The following is a 21,158-nucleotide window of genomic DNA, read 5'->3' as shown; positions in this document are numbered from 1 at the left end:
GCTGTCAGACTTTCCATTGCTGACTAGGATGTTATAATCATCTTATTTTAGGCAGCGCCCTCGCTACAAGGCCAAAACGGGACAGTCCTATTTCCAGGCCCTCCGGCCCGCCCTACGGACTTCTGCAGCGCGGGCCAGGGCCCTAACGCCAACCACCAACAGCCAAGTCGCGTCCCGCGGCTCCGCGCGCGCCCCCGCGGAGAAAGCTGACTTCCCATTGGGTGAATTGAGGGCGTGGGCAGCTCCCGATTGGCTTAGAGGAGGGGGTGGGAGACAGGCGTGCCCTGACGTCATGGCCGCCCCTAACGCACGCCAGTCGCTCCGGTGAGGGGAGGGAGGGGGAAGTCCGAGAGGAAGAAAATAATCCGTAGCCGCCTCTGCGGGCCCGGACAGGCCCCCTGCGGGAGCTGGGGTCCCGCCCACCCAGCGCGCGAGCTCCGCCCCCGCGCCCCGCCGGCGCCGGGGGTCAGGTGACCGCGGGCAGGCGCAGTCACGTGGCTGGGGCGTGCCCGCCCGTTGTGGCCATGGCGGCCGCAAGTCCCAGTGTGGCGAGGCGGGTGGAGGAGCTCGGGGACCTGGCTCAGGCCCACATACAGCAGCTCAGCGAAGCCGCCGGCGAAGATGGTGAGGGAGCGGAGGAGCGCGGGGCGGGCGGGCTGGCGGTAGTTCGGGGCTGGCGCCGGCCGGCGGACTGAGCTGGAGGCTGCGGCCTGCGGTCCGCAGAGCTCCCGGACCGGAGCTGCCCGGGGGCTGGCGCTCGTGAGCCTCCCTGCAGGGCCCGGTTGTCCGCCTCCAGGAACTCCTCGGTGCCCTCTGCCACGGCGTTTGCGTCGAAACCGCATTTTGCATGACCCGTGAAAACCTCTTCTAAATCTCAGATGAGGGCTGCACGTCTTGCTCTTGATAGCGATTGGGAAAGGGTTAGAATCTGGATGAAAGTACACAAGTTTAAAGGAGTGGTTAAAGCTGATAGTACGCAGGTCCTGGAGGTTTGGGTGCAGCAAAGATAGCGAGGCACGGCTAACGGGAGCAGTTTTTCACTGTTGCGTTATGAATTTCCGTCTTCCGTTTTGGATTCTACACCCAACTGTAAATAGTATTCTACAAAAAAGCTTTACGTTGGTATAGTTTGGGGGATCCTTTCATATGCATTACTTCAATTCTCACAAGAGCTCTGTTAGTATCAGAACATTAGTTTGGAAATGTCTTAAGTGGCTTCCTTAGCACAGGCTGGCTTGGAGCATTACCTTGACTTTTATTTTTTATTATATCTTTATCTCGACTTTTTTTTTTTTTAAGATTTATTTATTTATTCATGAGAGACAAAGACACAGGCCGAGGGAGAAGCAGGCTCCATGCTGGGAGCCCGACGTGGGACTCGATCCAGGGACCCCAGGATCATGCCCTGGGCCGAAGGCAGGCGCTAAACCGCTGAGCCACACAGGGATCCCCATTTATCTCGACTTCCCATCCAACTCTCTTTTAGTGTATCTCAGACTCTTATAGGTTCTACATTATTTTCTTTTCTTTTCTTTTCTTTTTTTCTTTTCTTTTCTTTCAGATGTTAGCCATTTATTCATGGGAGACACAGAGAGAGAGGGGCAGATAGGCTCCATGTAGGAAGCCCCATGTGGGACTCGATCCTGGGACTCTAGGATCACACCCCCGGCCGAAGGCAGGCGCCGAACCGCCGAGCCACTCAGGGATCCCCCTACATTATTTTCTTTTTGAGCTTTGAGTGTCTACTACAGATAGGTTTTTAAATTTTCATGGACTACAGGAAAGTAGTAGTGGAACATTTTGCCCGATGATTGATGGTTGGTGAATTTATTGAGTAGGATAGGGCCACAGTGAAAAGTTCCAGTGAAGATTATTTGCTGGATTAGGTTTTCTTAGGAGTATTTTCTTCAAAACCCGTAGATCACCCTGAAGCTGACTTCTTGTTGGGTGTGTGGTAAGTGAATCCCAGGATTCACATACAGTGTTTATGGACTGTAGTGGTTATTACCTGGAAGTATGTCCAAGTTATTTATAACTCAGCTATACAGTGATCTCCACCCCACCCTAACTCCATTTAAACCAGTCTAAAGAGATCGAAGAGTAATTTTTTATTCACTTATCACTGGACCCAAAAGCCATTCTCATTTTCCCATGGAAGAGTTCTTTAATCCTAGTCTGAATGAGGGGTGAGAGTAAACGTAAAGTGCTATATATTCTTGTTGACTTTATTATTTTTAAAGATTTTAAATAATCTCTACACACAACAAGGGGCTCCAGTCTACAACTGCAAGATCAAGGGTCACATGCTCTACTCTGAGCCAGCCAGGTGCTCCTTGTTGGGAGATTTTAAAGTTGCGAGAATTTAAAATTAAAATGTTAGTGATCCATGGTATGAGCTATAATCAGTATTAGTAGCAAGATTTTCTTATTTTATGAAGTTTAATTAAAACATGGTTGCGTGTTTGAATTGAATTTGGCGTTCTTTTCCACACAACAAAAATAATGTTCACTCAAAATGTGCCCTTTAATGTATCAACTATATATTTATATTAGGTTATATTTTCTACCTCAAATTAGATAATATGCAGCCAGACATTCCATCTAAGAACGCACTTTTCATTACTTATCAATTTTAGTTCTTTATTTCTCATTGTACAAACACAGTATGTTTACTATATGAAAGTATTCCACGAGAAGGTTTTTTTTCAGGGATTACGTAAAAATCACTTGTCTTTGCCTTGCCAATCATTTCTTTGATGGAATGGTTCCAGTAAAAGTACTGCATTTTATAAAAGTTTGCTAAAATGTGAGCCATTATCCCCCTTCTCCTGTACTTAGAGGAGTTTATATGAGCTACTCCTTTAGCAGGGGTTTGGTGAATTCAGTGCAAGTCTTTACATTTAAAATAGTCTTGGAATTTAAGAAGAAAATATCGGCTCAGTTTCTTTTTTTTTTTTTCCGCTCAGTTTCTAAAGAAGCACATTAGGAGTGCCATGTTCCATACAATTTCACTTCACAGTAGAATCTTTTTTTCTGGGTTGTGTAGATACTACTTCTGGTGAGAAAATGAGAGCACAGTGCTAAAGAAGTAACTTTTGGGGCACCTGGGTGACTCAGTAAGGTAAGCCTTTGCCTTTGGCTCAGGTCATAATATCAGGGTCCTGGGATCAAGCCCCACATCAAGTTCTGCAGTCAGTGGGGAATACCCTTCTCCTTCTCACTCTCCCTCTGTGCTTCCTCACAAAATCTTAAAAAAAAAAAAAAAAAAAAGTAGCGTTCAATTCAGGTGAATTCAGGACTTTAAAAGCAAGCAGAATCTGGTTTAGATACAGATTAGGCTTCACCTGGGAAAACTTGAAGTCATCGTATGATTACCAGCAGACATAACTTAAGATGGTGTCTTTACTGAAACAGTGAACAGCTTATCTATTTGTGTAAATGCTAAAGCTGGATCAGATAGGCTTGCACCAAGTATTACGTTTTCTGTCCATTGGCTAGAGTCAGAAAGGGTATATAATTCAGAAGGGAAGCACAGAGAGGCAAACTCAAGGATTTTGATGTCTTGATGGTGGGCATATCTAAATTTGACATGAGGTGGTGCAAAAGGGTAGATCGATAGCACCTTGGTATAGACACTTTGTAGGTTAGGGAGGAAAAATGCATAAGAAAAAGTGAACCTGTAGAAGCAAAGAGAATATGACATTAGAGAAAGGGGAGAAATTAGACAATGTAGAGGAGAGGGAGGGTAAATTGTTTTTAGAGGACATACTAGGTTACTTAGTTCTTCCTTTGAAGGAAGTAGGTAATTTGTTACATTTCTAGGTTTTTAAAGGAATTTTAAAATATCCAGATGGATTCTGTAATTTTAATTCATTGTAACAGCTATTTATATACATAAATATATAAACACAGGATAAAGTTATACATTTATGAAATTTTAAGTTTTCAGTGGAAGGCTTTTCTGTAGATTTATGTATATTGCATATATTATATATTCAATAATATATATTGCATATTCCAATAAAAATTTTAAATTTATTACTTAAACATTTTGAGTATGTGAACCTCATAAAAGCAGCGTTGTGAAAATGAAAATACAAATTGGATTTAAGAAATGACAAGTTAACCTAGGAAGTTCAGTCTAGTTTTTCAAAATAAATATGATAAATTTGTTAAGGAGGGTTAGGCATTATGATATACTTCATGTTTTACACAAGATATTAATACCATGCTGCTTCTTCAATGTTGTAACATAGCATCATTGCAGATACACCTCTTTTTGTTTAATGCTTTGAAACTACATGATATAATCTTCATGTTTTTATCTCTTACAGATCACTTTTTAATTCGAGCCTCTGCAGCTCTAGAAAAATTGAAACTTCTGTGTGGAGAAGACAAAGAATGTTCAAATCCATCAAATCTTCTAGAACTTTACACACAGGTACAGAAACAGATGTGGTTTCTGACATGTCATAGGGGTAGACTGCTTATATAAGATGTCTGACTCCAAGGTTTAGGTGTAATGAAACCAGTTTATCCTCTATTTAAAGTGTTTGATTTTGGGGGCACCTGGCTGGCTCAGTCAGTGTGGAGATTACTTAAAAATAAAAACTTTAAAATAAAAATAAAGTGTTTAATTTTTGTCAAAAAAGCCCCCTGTATGTATAAACCATATGGACTTGAAACTGAGGCAGTATGCGAAAAAGGAAGATTTATTATCTTACTTGTTAAGGAAAAAAATCTTGTTGATAACAGAATTGCTTTCCTTTATGTATAAATAAAACACTAATACATGCAATTTCCAACTTAAAGGTTATTAAGAGGGAATGAAGGTCTCTGTGAGGTCCCTGATTATTTTTTTCACCTGAAATTGATCTTTTCTTGAGATTCTCAACAGGACACCCCTGCTATTGTCATGTAGGTTTATAAGATTCTTCTGAGACCCCTCTCCCATTTTTTACTTTCCTTTGAAATCCAGGTCTCTGTGCGGACAAGACCTATTTTCTTGGTTTTCTCAAACATTGCTGAGGCAAATTGACATTAAGAAGCATAGGGGCACCTGGGTGGCTCAGTGGTTGAGCATCTGCCTTTGGCTCAGGTCCTGATCCTTGTGTCTTAGAATCCAGTCCTGCATCAGGCTTCACACAGGAAGCTTGCTTCTCCCTCTGCCAATGTCTCTGCCTCTCTCTCTGTGTATCTCATGAATAAATAAATAAAATCTTTTTTTTTTTTTAAAAAGGTAACGTAATTTCATTACATAACTAACATTCCTGTAGAGCTTTATAGTTGACACAGTGCTTCATATGCTCTTACTTGAATGGGGAAAGGATCATAAAAATGAAGTGGTTATAGAAAGTAAACTGAGATAAGCTTCCAGAGTACACATGAATACCACTTAGATGCCTGGCACTCTGCTTTCTTTTAAGAGGTACATAAAGCTGGTTTCTGCCTTCAGGTATCATGGTTGAATGAGCCTGTAACAACTACTCACAAACCCTAAAAGGCCTGCTGTTATTTGGCAGAGCTTTGCCTGACCTTCTTTTCCTTTGGAGGACTCCCTGCTTATTGCATTTCTTTCATATGGGAGAGTTCTAAACATTTTATTTATTTGTTTGTTATGTATTTTTATTTTAACTAGGCCCCATGCCCAACATGGGGCTTAAACTCAGGACCCTGAGATCAAGAATCCCATGCTCTACTGACTAAGCCAGCCAGGTGCCCCTAAACATTTTAATTTATTTCTAAAGATAAGAGGAAGGACCTGTAGATACAGATTTAAATTCCGCAGGCCTCCTTGGACCCTAATTATGTTTTTTTTATTTTATTTTTTTTTTTTTTATTTTTTTTTTTCCCTAATTATGTTTTTGAATCAACAGGTAATTCTCCATTGGATAATGATCTTGCCCTTCCTGGCTTAGGCCTTCTGAGTAAGAACAGTTAGCGCTTAAGTAGCTCTGTATGCTAGTTAATGTTCTATGTGCTTTACATATTTACATATAATGTTCTATGTGCTTTACAAATTCATTTTATCCTCAAAGCAAATAACTTTGAAAAGCAGTTTCTTCATTTTACCAATAAAAGAAAATTAACTTATCCTTGGTTAGTTAGGTGATTAGTGGTATAATTCAGTTTCCTAGTCTTAGTTCAGTAAACTAAAAAAAGAGATAGAATTGGGAAGTTTTAAGGCACTTGAACAGAAGATCTTGTATTTAGGAATATTGGGGATTTAGTGTTTAAATTGCATAATGTTGGTGATATGTTGCCTTTATTGGGCGGCACGATACATATCCCCCAAATGCTGGTTCTGCATTTGAGGGAACAAATCCTTTGAGGATTCAATATATAAAACTAGAGGTGTTGACCTTAAATTGATATAGCAAGCATTTAGACAATGTTCAAGAAGTAGGTATGTGTAACTTGAAAAGAACATAAGTTAATTTTCCTAATTATATTGTACATGATTAGTTTAAGTTTCCATTTTATTTACTTGTTTTGAGAGAAGCAAGATCATTAATTCAGCATTTTAGTAAAATAACTATGAAGTTTCTTATAAAGTCCATCTCAGGTTATATTTACTGTAGACATTTTTCCTACTTTTCAAATTTAAATATTGTGCCAGAAGATTTAACTGTCTTATAAAGCATCTGTATATGTAAGGTTAAACTGTAAGAATTATTCATGTTTAAATCATTTATGGATACTTTTTTTTTTTTTTGCTTCAGGCTATTTTAGACATGACATATTTTGAGGAGAACAAACTAGTAGATGAAGATTTTCCTGAAGACTCTTCACAGAAAGTAAAAGAGCTGATCAATTTTCTTTCAGAACCAGAAATTTTAGTTAAAGAAAATAATATGCATCCAAAGGTAAGTTTTGCATGACTGTGAATTATAGTGGAATGGTGCTAATTCTTGCTGTATTGCTCTTTGGAGTCTAATTTTTTCTTCTGGAATGTATCTTTGTCTCTGTTTTAAATTAAGATTGAAGGAGGAATATATGAGAGTTTTAACGCTTCAGACCAACATCTTAACTAAAGTATCACATATATGTTTCAGAATATTTGCATGATGGAATTGTTTTGGAATTAATGGTGGCCGATCATTTTCTAAACACAGATATTTGCTGTTTCTGTTCCCTTTACTTTTGCTGGTGCTGTTTTCTTAAAGGTCCCTAGGAATCTAATTAACCACATCCCTTGTTCTTTTTACAGTCTTCATCCCCCTGGATATTTGCTGTCTTCTTTCTCATTGATTGCCCCATCCCTCTGAGGTCCTGCATGCTCCTCTTCTTGTCTCAGAGCCTTGCTCTTGCTCTTCCCCAGTCATCTCCTCCTCTCCCATCCTGGAAAGATAGGCCTTCACCAATGATCTTCTTAATCCTTTGATCGTCTCTGTTGTGTCTTCATAACTTGTTCACATGCTTTTTACTTTCCTCTCTGTTTAGATGATTGCAAGATTTTTGTGTCTAGCCCTAGGTACTCTTTTATGCAAATAACTCTTTAACTGCCTTTTGGCTCTCTTAGATTTTTTTTTGTCCTTTATGTGTTTATCAGGGGATGCTGACTGTAGGAACACATAATCCCAAGTTTTAAATGATACAACACAGTAAAAATTTGATCATCATCTATTTTTTTATAGTGATAGAGTGAAATTACAAAGGCCTCATTTTAAGAAGTTTGACTCAGGAAGCAGTCTTTTTTTTTAAGATTTTATTTATTTGGGAGAGAGAGAAAGGGAGCTTGAGGAAGCACAAGCAGGAGTGGGGGGGGGGGGGGGGTTGCGGCAGAAGGAGAGGGAGAAGCAGGCTCCCTGCCGAACAGAGAGCCCAACTCAGGCCTCGACCCCAGGACCTCGGGACCATGTCCTGAGCTGAAGGCAGATGCTTAATGGACTGAACCACCCAGGCTCCCCTAAAAGTTTGATTTATTAAAACTGTTTTTGTATATATTTTTTCATTATTTTATTCTAGCAGTAGTACAAATAAGTGATCTTGTTTCAAGTAACATATTTCTGAAAAGTTATCCTTTTTTAAAATTTATTTTTTATTGAAGTATTGTTGGCATACAATGCCACATTGGTTTCAGGTATACAAGATAGTAAATTCAACTACTCTGTATGCCATGCTATGCTCATAAGTGTAGCTACATCTTACAAGGCTATTACGATACCATCGTACCTTTTTTCTCCTGTGATTTACTCATTCCATAACTGGAAGCCTTCACCATTTCACCCATCCTTCTGGCAACCATGAGTTTTTTCTCTGTATTCATGAGTCTGATTCTGCTTTGTGTTTGTTTTTTATTCATTTACTTTTTAGATTTCATATATAAGTGAAATCACATGGTATTTGTTTTTCTCTGACTTATTTCACTTAGTATGAAATTGTCTGGGTCTATCTGTGTAGTCACAAATGGCAAGATCTCATTCTTTTTTATGGCTGAATAATAATCCTTTGTATACATATACCACATCTTTACCACATTTATCTATTGATGGACATTTGGTTGCTTCCATATGTTGGCTATTATAAGTAGTGCTGCAATAAAGGTAGGGGTGCATGTATTTTTTCAAATTAGTCTTTGTTTTGAGTAAATACCCACTAGTGGATCATATGATAATTCTATTTTTAATTTTTTGAGAAACCTTCATACTCTTTTCTACAGTGGCTGTACCAGTTTACATTCCCATTCACAGTGTATGATGGTTCCTTTTTCTCCATATCCTTACCAACACTTGTTATTTCTTCTTTTTGATTCTAGCCATTCTGACAGGTGCAAGGTGATATCTTACTGTTTTGATTTGCATTTCCCTGACGATTAGTGATTGTGAGCATCTCTTCATGTGTCTTAGCCATCTCTATTTAGCCACCTTCATTTGAAAATGTCTATTCAGGTCCTCTTCACTTTTTGATCAGGTTATTTGGAGGTTTTTGGTGTTAAGTCATATACATTTTTTATGTGTTTTGGATATTAACCCTTTCTCAAATACAACATTTGCATATATCTTCTCCCATTCAGTAGCTTGCATTTTCATTTTGCTGATGGCTTCTTTTGCTGTGCAGAAGCTTTTTATTTTGGTGTAGTCTCAGTAGTTTATTTTTGCTTTGTTTCCCTTGCCTCTGGAGACATACCTAGAAAAATGTTACTAAGGCCAATATTAAAGAAATTACTACCGATGTTTTCTTTTAGGAATTTTATGGTTTCAGGACTTACATTTAGATCTTTGATCCATTTTGAGTTTATTTTTGTTTATGGTGTAAGAAAGTAGTCCATTTTCATTCTTTTGCATGTAACTGTCCAGTTTTCCCATACACTCACTGAATGAAAAATTATCTTTTTAATCAGATTTTAGAAAACTTCTATTTTAGATATATTAGAATTAACTACTAAAATATTGAAATATTATTTTCTAAAATACTGCAAATTGGAGTACTTTAAATTTCATGTAGCAATAGATTTCTATACTTCTGATTCCAAGTAAGGCATTCATGTGTAAGTACCTAAGTAAAGAGGAGATTTTATGAAATGAAAGTATTTTGAATTGCTCAATATTTTGAAGTTTTGATTTTTATAGATGTGAGGTTTTTTGTTTGTTTTTTTGTTTGTTTGTTTGTTTTAGCTATGTTTTTGTTGTATTTCAGCCATGCGATTTGCTTGGGGATGAACTCCTAGAATGTCTCTCTTGGAGACGGGGAGCCCTACTCTATATGTATTGTCATTCTCTGACCAAAAGGAGAGAGTGGCTCACAAGAAAGTCCAGTTTGCTTAAAAAGGTAAAAGGGCATTCCTTATACGTTTTTGATCACTGACATTTATAGGTCTCAAAAAGCTGTCTTTGATGTAGTAAGAATGCTGGGTTTATATTCCAGATCTTTTACTTACTAGCTATGTATTCTTAAACAAATTGGAATTATTGAGAAGATTTAAATAAGATAACATGTGAAAACCTATGTAAACTGGGAAGTTCTTTTTTTTTTTTAATTTTTATTTATTTATGATAGTCACACAGAGAGAGAGAGGCAGAGACATAGGCAGAGGGAGAAGCAGGCTCCATGCACCGGGAGCCCGATGTGGGATTCGATCCCGGGTCTCCAGGATCACGCCCTGGGCCAAAGGCAGGCACTAAACCGCTGCACCACCCAGGGATCCCAAACTGGGAAGTTCTGTGTGTTTGTTTTTTTTTTTTAAGTTTTGGATTTTTACCTTTTTTTTTTTTTTAAAGATTTATTTATTTATTTATTCATGATAGAGAGAGAGAGGCAGAGACACAGAAGGAGGGAGAAGCAGGCTCCATGCCGGGAGCCCGAGGTGGGACTCGATCCCGGGACTCCAGGATCGCGCCCTGGGCCAAAGGCAGGCGCTAAACCACTGAGCCACCCAGGGATCCCAGATTTTTACTTTTTAAGATACAAGCTAGACAGTCTATTAATTTTATTAGGCCTAAAGAAAACAGACCTGGTGAGCCTCTCTCTGTCAGCAGATCACTCATAAAGAATCCCATGACCCTGCTGCTAGAACAGTGTACCCCTTGGATTCATCTTGACTCTTGTGACCAAATCGGTAAATCTTAGTGTTAAGTATCACTAAGAAGTCTAACTTGAGTTGATTATATGCATGCTTTATGTACGCTTGGAAGTGAGAGGTCACACAAAGTTTGATCATAATACTTCTAAATTGTAATAAGTGCGTATATATATTTTAATAAATACTTACTGAATGCATCTTTATTATCTTTATCCTTTTCTTCCTCTGATAATGTTTTTGACAGGTATATTACTGAATCATGTGTTCTTGGTTGATTTTTTTTTTCCCCATACTATTTTGCTAATTGGAGTATTTGGGAAGGTTACATTTATAAAAGTTTTGGGGGTAGTGGGTCCTTCTACCATGGTAGTATAATAACCATAAGGTATGTCTCCATATTAGCCGATTTTCTCTTAAGGAATGAGGAAAAAATTAACACTTAAAGTTTCTACAGCTCTGCATATAATACTTGCAATTTTTGGTTTTGATTTTTATTTAGTACCTTATTGATGGAATCAGTTACTTGCTACAGATGCTAAATTATCGGTGTCCTATCCAGTTAAATGAAGGAGTTTCTTTCCAAGACTTAGACACAGCTAAATTACTGAGTGAAGGTAATGTGATTTCTTTTTGAAGTTTTCTGTTTTAAAGGTTTTTAAAAAGTTTTAAGTTTATTAGACTTATCTCTGATTTAAATGAATTTGGAGTTACATTATCTACCAAAGAATAATAAAAGGGCTTTAAAATAATCTAAATATCTTTTAATGTAATACAGAAAAATACTGCTAATTTCTCTTTAGAAATTCTGGGAGAATTATGTATCATGTTGCTTTTATTTTGTATCCCCATATAGCCCCCATTCAAGCACTAGATTCAGCTACTTGAAACAGAGATTGGAAGTAACTTTTAAACAAGTAGAAATTTACTGCTTTTTCACATAAAAACAGTTCAGAGCTGGTTATGGTGGCACAAGGCATTATCATGTTCTACCTTTTTTCTCCATCATCTTCAGAATGGTAGCCTTATAGCCTCAGGGAGGCACTTTATATAGACTACCATGTAAACAGTTCTTCCCAGAGCTGTGCAACATGAATCCCTGTTGAGATAATGCATCCTCAGTGTCTATGCATCCTCAGTGTCTCAGGATGCTCCTGGAGCTTCTTTCATCTCACCTATGTTTCACTCTATAGGGATGGCAAAAGGATGTTTCTTTCAGCTAAATCTTCTCCTTTGGAGCAACCATCTTAGTTTCTGACACTTCAACTTCCACCTACATTTCACTGGCAAGAATTTAATCACATGGCTTCATACATGTACAAGGGAACCTGGGATGTACAGGATAGCCCTTTACCTAATACATTGCCATCCCAAATAAAATTGTCTCTTAACTGAGACAGGAGGGAAGAATGAGTATTGGGTGGCAACTGTTAGTTCCTGTCATAAATATCTATGCAGTTAAAAATGTTAGGAACTGGATATAGAGCATCACTGAGTTTTAGACTGAGGTATGGGAGGGAAGAACCACTTATTTTTACCATCTTTTTAAGTATATATTATTTTTCTTTATTAGTTTCTGTAGGCTTTTCCATTTTATTTGAAAACATTGCCTAGAAAAAAACAGCATGAAAAAAAAAAAAAGAAAAAAACAGCATGATTTAAGTGTCATTAACATATGACTGGCTCCTGAAAGGTATTACTTTCAGTTAGTTCAGGCAAGTAGCTTATCCTAAAAATTGTGCATACCAAATGCTACTCCAGTGATTATGATGTTTTGACAAACATGGGGTATGATGATTTATTTGTAGGAAGTATTTCTTTCAGACAACTAGTAAAGTGATTAGTTGCACTGACAATTGCCTTTCTAAAATCTTCTCACCCATCCACATGGGTTGGTATAAAAGGAAAAGCAGGGATGGGCACCAAAACCTATTTAGAACCAAAGAAAGTAGCAAGAGTCACCAATTTCCCTTATTCTCCCATTTCCAGTTATAGAGTAAGATATTTTTATGGCCTGGAATTTTCTCTTCAGGATGTTTTTTTTTTGTACTTGTGTCCTCTCTTAAATCATAATTTGATTGCACTGTCCCTAGCTTCCACTTCTTCAAGAGGAGAATCAAAAGGGATAGGCCTCCTTTCCAGAAAAAAGAAAACAGTATCTGCTGCCTAGCAGTTTTGCCAGGGCCAGGTCCCTCTTCTGGTGTTGGCTTCTTGCTCTCATCTAAAGCAGTTTGCTCCTCCCTACTCCATTTCTTTCAAGATGAGAAGCCGGAAAACCTATCTTTCAGAGGCCAAATTACTCCTGAGACTCCACCAGGGAGGAGGAAGCATAATTCTGAATAATCCTTAATATTAATTTTTAAAGTTCAATATGAATTACCAAAGTATTTTTGTGGCCAGATCTTAATGATAATTTACCCAACTTCAGGTAAAACTCAAAGGAGTGTATAGTTAGTGTGATTTTTATTTCTTTTTCCAAGGTGAGATAATCATTTTGTCTTCTGAACATTACTTGCATGCCATTAAATTTTCAGCTTTAAAAAATTACCAAATAATATATTCAGTAGGCCTCTTTATGTCATTTCTGAGTGTCTTTCTTCTGTGGACCCTTATTAAAATAGCTTTGTCAGAATAACCCTGGAGTCAAATGGATTAAATCAAAGTACGATAGAGCTTTGCACACCCTTAGCTTATGACTTTTTTTTATACCATTAAGGACCTCCCCTGCTGCCTTCTCAGCAGCATTCTGGCTCATAGTGTAACCCAGAACTGGATTTTAGATCCCTGAAAGGAATACCTCAGAACTAGCATCTTACTAATTGCCTAGGTAGCTTGTTAAAAATGAACAGATTTCTGTGTAACACATGCAGGGTCAGTTCAATATATGGAGTCGGGGAATCCGTTTTTATTTATTTTTTATTTTATTTTATTTATTTTTAAGATTTTATTCATTTATTCATGAGAGATACAGAGAGAGAGGCAGAGACATAGGCAGAGGGAGAAGCTGGCTCCTTGCAGGGATTCTATCCCCAGACCTGAAGATCACACCCTGAGCCAAAGGCAGACCTCAACCGCTAAGCCACCCAGGCATCCCTAGGAATCCATGTTTAATAAGCTCCCATAGTACAATGCAGCCAGATTTTAGATACCACTGTTCCTAGGGGAAATCAATCTGGCTACCTTCCCCCTCCCCTCTTCCCCCCCATGGAAATCCTCTTTCTGCCCTCATTCTCACTTCATGGGTTATCCTCCTCCTCCTTCCCTGCACACCCCCCCCCCCCCCCCCCAATAATCACATGTGTTTCACCAAGTGCACTGACTTGCATAGTGTAAAGTGAATATTTTATTGGAAACCATGCAGAGCATTAAGAGAAAAAATATCAAGGAAAGTTCATAGCAGCAAAAAGACTATAGCTAGAAAGTAGTGAAATCCTTGGGGAAGTTGAAAGAGAGTGCCTAATTTACATTGTTCATCTCTTCTGTTGATACTTACCTACATTACTTTAGCATAGTCTCTGGATCAGCAGCATTACTCTAAGTGCTAGGACTTTGTTAAAAATGCAGATTCATAGGCTCAATCCCATATCCAAATCTGAATCTCTAGAGATGGGGGTTCAGCAATCAACATGTTAGCCTGTCCAGGTAATCCTAATGTAGGCTCAAGTTTGTGAACAACTCTTTAGCATATAGCCATTCACTCTCTAGTAACATTTTTCCATAGGATATCTGTGCCCCTGTTCAGCAGTCACTCCTGGTTAATATAAAGAGTGAGGTTAACTTAGACTTGGGCAGAGATTGGATCCTAGATATCCCCAAGGCAAGCACTCCTCTCACCCTTCCCAAGTGGCCTCACTTTGTGGAAAATACTTGTACTCTTCTTCCCAAAGCTCTAGCCTGCTTAAAAGTTCATCCTTCCCTCCATTTTAGTTTCTATCTTTTTTATTACCCTCAACCATTCTTTTGAGGAATAACTAGACAGCGTATAGGATCCCCAAAATAAAAAGGATATGCATTCAACAAAATGCTGTATCTAATACAAAATGTAATTCTGAATAACATCTAATGTAACCTGCTTCTGAGGCTTATGATCTTTTAACTAAAGGAATAGTGAAAAGAAATGATTATACTTACTAATGTTTATAGATTATTTTTATAACAATAATGTTTATACTTATATAGTACATAACACTGAATTATGCATTCACAGAAAGCATAATTAGTGTAGCCTATCATTTTCATGAATGCAAGCCTCAGATTCTGCTCTTAAATGACTGTTTCTTTATTGTTGGTTTAATGAGTCCTCTCTCCTGCTAAACCTGTTCTTTCTCTTGGTACTACTTAGAACCTGAATTTGAGATGAAGTAAAGGGCTAAGCTGTAGGAACAGATTCTGAGATTATACAGTCCTTGCAGTAGATTCAAGACATAGACAGTATGCTAGTTTTGAAAGTTGGATTTTTCTTCTAATTTTGTATCTCTAGTACCATTATAGTCATTTCTGATGAGCCATATTAGATGAGCAACTGAGATTATGGTACTCATTGATTTGAGGTAAATTTTTCTAATCATTCATAAGAATAAATCATTATTTTATATTCTGGCGGCTTTAAGAAGTTAGGTAATCATGTATTTTAATAGCATTCTGTGGTTTCTAAAACTTACATATATTTTTATTTATGTATTTCTTACAACAACTCCATGAAATAGGAGAGTGTATAGAATCTCATTTTTCAGATTTGCAAATTTAGGCTCAAAGTTGCCCAAAATCACAGTCAATAATTTATACCCAGATCTTTTGATTCTGGGTCTGTTTGTCTACCAAATTAATATACTCAGTGCCATAAATATTTAATTATATAATTACTTTATTTCATAATACTGCTTTTAACTCTTGACAATCCTCCATTATATTCCTTTTATCTGAGAACATAAAGCATCTCAGATATGTAATTTAACATCTTCGTTAATTTAGAATTATATGGCCTCTTAGGGTCATGTTTATGTCTGTTAAATTTCTGTAGACTCTTCTAGAAATACAGGAGGTGTAGATTACTCGACTGGAACTATATCACTGATCCTAGAATATACCCCAAAATAAAAGTTGTGTTCATGGATGAGATTCAGGATTTCTAAGTGTTCTGAAATATATGGAAAATTTTGGGTGTATATTCTGGGAAAAGTTCCATTGATGATACTAGTTTCTCAAAGAGGTCCTAAAGAGAATCCCAAAAAGGTTAAGAACACAGTGACCTAAATAATTACTTTCTCCCTGTTTTTTTTTTTTTTTTTTTTTTAGGGGGTGGGGTGATGGACCTCATATAATAGAGAAATGCCAGTTACATGAGAAATGTATTAGTGATAATTTGGTTTTTCTAGTGTAACTGTTAAATGAGAAGAAAAATGCTTAATGACATAAAAGAAATTTATTAGAATTTGAATAACCAGGGTTTCTTTTTAAACATTTAAATTCTAATTTCTCAACTTAAATGATTTTCCCAGGAATATTTAGTGACATTCATTTGCTGGCTATGATGTACAGTGGAGAAATGTGTTACTGGGGATTAAAGCATTGTGCAGATCAACAGCCAGAAAATCACGAAGTGGATTCTGGTGTTTCTGGAGCAAGCTATATGACACAAAAAGAACCCTTGGATTTCCGAGAAGTAGGAGAAAAAATTTTGAAAAAGTATGTATCTGTGTGTGAAGGACCCCTGAAAGAACAAGAATGGAATACAACAAATGCAAAACAAATTTTAAACTTCTTTCAGCATCACACTAACCAGTAAGTTCATCTATTCCTTTTCAAACAGGAAAACAAAACAAAAAAAAAACCCCATGAAATGGAAATGTTCCAGAAAAGAAGATATATTGACACTGAGTTTAAGAATGTTACACTACATAAAGATATCCAACGTGGTTTCCTGTTTTTAAATGCCATAAGCATCTTTCAGTATATATTTTTAAATCTATGAAGGAACGATTCTTTAATTTTTAAGATGACATGTATGTTATTCTAACTCAGCCTGAACTGCAGATATTCTATAGCTAATACTAAGTAGGAATTCAGTGTAGCTTTACAAATTTTTTTATTACTAGTTAGGTTTTTTTTTTATTGTGACATAAAATTGACCATTTTATAGATTTTCAGATTATTTTAAAATCTATTTTGAAGTTTGCTATGCTTCAAAGATTAAAATCAAGTCACCTCATTGCTTTAGATATATGCTGTGGATATAAAAATTGGCAAAATAAAAAATTACAACTAGTATTCAGACTCCATTTCCAGAATAAGATAAATAGAAAGATGCCACAATACAAATGTTTCATTTTTTTATACCATTACTAATGGCATTTACAGTTTTTATGCTATTGGCATTATATAAAAATTTTCAAGCAATTTTCTTATTTTGTTTAAAAGAAAATGGATGGTTTATCAAATGAGTAATGAAGATGAAACCAAGTTAGGTTAGTCCATCATTAACTCATGTGTTTAGAATGTACCTTTTCATATATATTTACATTTTAATATTTTTGTCTTTAATAGTAGAGATGAATGATAAAGGCCAGAGAACCTAACTTGCTCTCTTACTCTCAGTATCTCTGTCTACCTCAACTCCTATGTCATCTTGGGATGATCCTAATACCTTGCTGATATCCTTGACTTCTGCTCCCGTGACTTCATCACATTCCAGAACTTACTCCCATGGCTACACTTTGAATGAATATCACCACCCTGAGTTGCTCTTTCTGAAATCTTAAATTTCAGTAACTGATGACAATTCACATCCTTCTAGCTTTGTACTTATTTTTTTTACTTTTTCCTCCTTTATTTCTGTGCATCTCTTCAGCTTCTTCACAGCCCCCTTCTTTGGACTGTTCCTCTTTGTCCTAAACCATCAGCTTCTTTCAGATTTTCTCCTTCCTGATCCAGCCTCATCCTTATAGGGGACACCACAATCCCTTCAGGTCCATTGTCCCTTTGTCCTTCAGTCTAATCATTCTGCAAGTCTCAGCATTGAATTATTCCTGTCACCCATCTTTTTTGGAATGTTGCATCCCGTATGAAGTACATGCAGCCCTTCAAAGTGCGATCCCTATAAGTATCTCAGCTTTAACTTTAGGAGAATCCTCAATATAAGCCTTTTGCTTTTTACTGGTGTGACTTCTCTCCTTTTCCCATGGTGGCCAATCTAAACCTCTTAACTTTCCTCATGTCCTCTGTCCCCTCCCTTAGCTTATGGCTCTTGGTCCTGTCTTACAGAAGATTAAAACTATGAGGAGTTCAACTTGTATTTCCTGTCTTTGCCCTACTCATTTCCTCCATTTTTAGAAGAAAAGAGGTTGCCTGCTTCCTGGTGAAAGCCAGTCTCCACCTTTCCTTATTTCCCTTGGGCTTCTTTTTTTTGTTGTTGTTTTCCTGCCTGGTTTAGGTATTCTTCTTCCCTAGATATCTGTCCTTTTTCTCTTTATCATCTCTACCTTTTCCTTTCTCTGTCTCTTTTTTTACTTACTCTTAGGTGATGTTATTCCTTGCCATGGCTTTTTCTGACACCTATAATGTTCAACTGACTTCTAGACTTGGAGCTTGAATCCCAGCTTCTGCTCTCTGAGCCTTCTTCCTATAACTGCCTATTAAATATATTCACTTAGATAATTTTACTAATTTTAAATTCAGTATGTCTAAACAACTAAGCCTCATCTTTTATCTAAAATCCATTTTGGTTTATGTTTTGGTTGTTTTAATCTTTCACAGTGCAGGGCAACAGAGAATGCCATGACCTAGTTACTGTCTACCTTCCCATGTTTATCTCTGCAGTGCATCCTGTGTAATCATGTTCTAGTCTAGTGTTCCTCAAACACTTAAAACCCAGGCCCCTATTTGATTAACATTCTGATAGAGCCTCTTGGTACAAGGAAAATCTCTCCCTATCTCTGTCTCCTTGCTTCTCCATACACAACTAAGATTTTTATTTAACATAGCTTTTTAACAAATTTTACTATAAAATACCTTTGTGCTTTCTAAGTATAAAGATTTAAATCATTTTTAGTATGGTCTTAGAACACAGATCACCCTCCCTCACCTTAACCTTCTAACCTTCCCCTTTTGGAGCATGGTGATCAATTGCAAGCACTTTGGTTTCTTTTCTAACATGCTGTGTGTTTTTCCCCTCAGTACTCTTTGCATTTATTACTTCTGCCTGGAATGCTTTGCCCTTCATTGTGGCCAAGTGAACACCCATTTATCCTTTAGGACTCAGTTCCAGTGAAACTATCTATAAGGCTTTTTCAGCTCATTCCACTCAACAGTTTGATGTTCATTTGTTTCTGTTCCCTTAATCTTCCCTCACATGTTAGCAAGCAGGTAACACTGCTTTATAGTTCTTTTCTTAATGAGTTGGTAAACTCCTTAAAAAAATTTATCTTTATTCTTTGTGCTTAATGATGAGTAGGCCCTTAGTGATTTTTTTTCTTAACAAGATACCTGGTTCTTAAGTGCCGAACTCTGCACAAAAGGGTTGCTGCTTTTGGATTCCAAACTGCCACACCCTCTATACCAGTAGTTGACAAGGCAAATAAGGAATTACTCCTTAGAGGTGTAAAGTATTACATAGATTTGGAACTTGAGAAAACCATAACTTTCTCTTCAGAAATGGGAACTTCGTTTTGCCTTCTTGACCCTTGTGAACCATTTGGGTCCCTCACTGGTTGGTGTAGTTCTGAGGGTGCTACCAGGTGCTTTTTGTACAACTTTTCCATCCCTCACATGATTGGAGAATAATTTGTAGACCATAACAGTTAAAATGCTTTTTACTCTGGTGTATTACAAAACAAGGAACAACAGATTTTTTTTACGCATGTGTTAAAGCCTAAGTAAATTCTTTTCATTTAGAATGAAGTATCTTTAAGATAACAAATACTCTCTACGTAAGGAAAGCACTGTAATTCCTTCATCAACAATTATTATGTGCCTCTACATGCCAGGTTTCATCTTAGGCATTGATGATATAGCTGTGTAAAACACCATCTTTTGGAGTTTATATTCTAGTGGGGGAAGTTAACCCATTTTAAGAAATAAATTTATAGTGTATTAAGTGGTTAGTGCTATGAAGAATAAAGCAGGGTAAAGGGCTTGTGTGACTGGAAAGAAGTGCTATTTTATTTATGGTGGTTGAGAAGACACCTATGTACTTTAGGATTAGTGTTTTCAAATTCTATCCCTTTGGTTAAATGCCTTGCACATTCAATACATTCATAAGGTTTCTCTCTTATGGAAGTTCTGATACAGATTAAGGTATGAGTCATTACTTAAGACCTTTTTACTTTGATTACATTTAAGATGTTTTCTCCAGTGTGGGCTTTACTAATGAGTGATCACCTAAGGGCCTCATTGAGTTTATTGCACTGGGGGTTTCTCTCCATTTTGAGTTCTCTGATGGTTACGAAAATGTAAACTCTGTTAAGGGATTTTTCATAATCCTTAAATTTGTGTGGTTCTTTCCCAGTGTGAATCTTTTTTTATGTTAAGTAGGCTTTGAAACTTAAAGGCCTATCTGCCTTGTGGCATTTATAGGGTTTCTGGCTACTGTGAATTGTTTGATGCTGATTAAGGTGCAAATCATGACAAGACTTTCTCTCATTCCTTTGCTTACAGTAGAGTGAGATGAGAGTTATGGCTAAAATCCCACAGTAAAATTACATTCCTACTTCTACATTTACACTCCCACTGTGGATTCTAGGATGTTCATTAATGTGGGAACTGTGTTTAAAGGTATTCTCAGATTCATTTTAATGGCATTTTTAAAAACCTACAACCGGATGACATCCGAGTTTTGGATTGATAGTCACTTTTCTCTTGGCACTTTCCAGGGTTTCATTTCTGGCTCTAATAAGGATACCTTATCTTCAACAGAATCCAGGATTCTGTAGTTCTCTAGTGTTATTTCCTTGTATTATTTTTAACATGATATAACATGTTACTGGAAGTATTATATTAAAATACATTTAATGTATCCACAATTAAAGTATTTGTTATGTATTCATGCTGGTGTTCTAAAGTTTCTGGTTTTCCTACTTCTAGTGAAGATTTCCAAGTAAAATGTTTTGGAGCATATAAAATTTTTTTTAATAAAACCATATTCCCATATTTGTATCCTGTTATTTGTTTTCTTTTATATCTGAGTGTTGTGTCAGAATGAAAACTTTGTTTACTATTGACATTTGAATATTATTTCTTACAGTCCTAATAACTTTCAGATAGGGTAGTATAGTGGTTAGGAATATGGATTCTGGAGCCAGATATCTGGGCTGAAGACTAGCCTTGTCATTACCTAGGTATGTGACTCCACATAAATTACTTACCCTTTCTGTACCTTAATATCCTATTATTTAACAAAGGAATAATAATAGTACCTACTCACAGGTTATTGAAGATTAAATGAGTTAATGTTCAAATTGCTTAATTCAATTGGGTTAATTTCCTAGGATGCTTAGCACATCTGAAGAGCTCAAAAGAGTTATTATTTTCCTTAAGTCTAATTCTGGGTATCAGTTCATCATGCTGGAAAATATAATACTCATCAGTCAGAATAATTGAGTGACAATGGAGATGTATATATTAATTAGGTGGAGATGGTAATGAA

At 37.0% G+C, this 21,158-nt stretch overlaps 1 protein-coding gene across 1 annotated transcript; it reads left to right on the top strand.

The window, feature by feature from the left end:
- Nucleotides 1-333: 333 nt before the first annotated feature.
- Nucleotides 334-20,662, top strand: RIMOC1 (RAB7A interacting MON1-CCZ1 complex subunit 1). The gene is made up of 6 exons (XM_026016690.2): nt 334-624; nt 4,335-4,441; nt 6,723-6,866; nt 9,640-9,771; nt 11,022-11,136; nt 16,018-20,662. The coding sequence occupies exons 1-6, from the start codon at nt 525-527 to the stop codon at nt 16,302-16,304; spliced, it is 885 nt and encodes a 294-aa protein (XP_025872475.1). The 5' UTR covers nt 334-524; the 3' UTR covers nt 16,305-20,662.
- Nucleotides 20,663-21,158: the final 496 nt, after the last annotated feature.

This window comes from Vulpes vulpes, chromosome 4, assembly GCF_048418805.1.
Source record: "Vulpes vulpes isolate BD-2025 chromosome 4, VulVul3, whole genome shotgun sequence".
In the NCBI taxonomy this organism is placed as follows: domain Eukaryota; kingdom Metazoa; phylum Chordata; class Mammalia; order Carnivora; family Canidae; genus Vulpes; species Vulpes vulpes.
The sequence above is the reverse complement of the archived record's forward strand: the minus strand, read 5'-3'. Positions and strand labels throughout refer to the sequence as shown.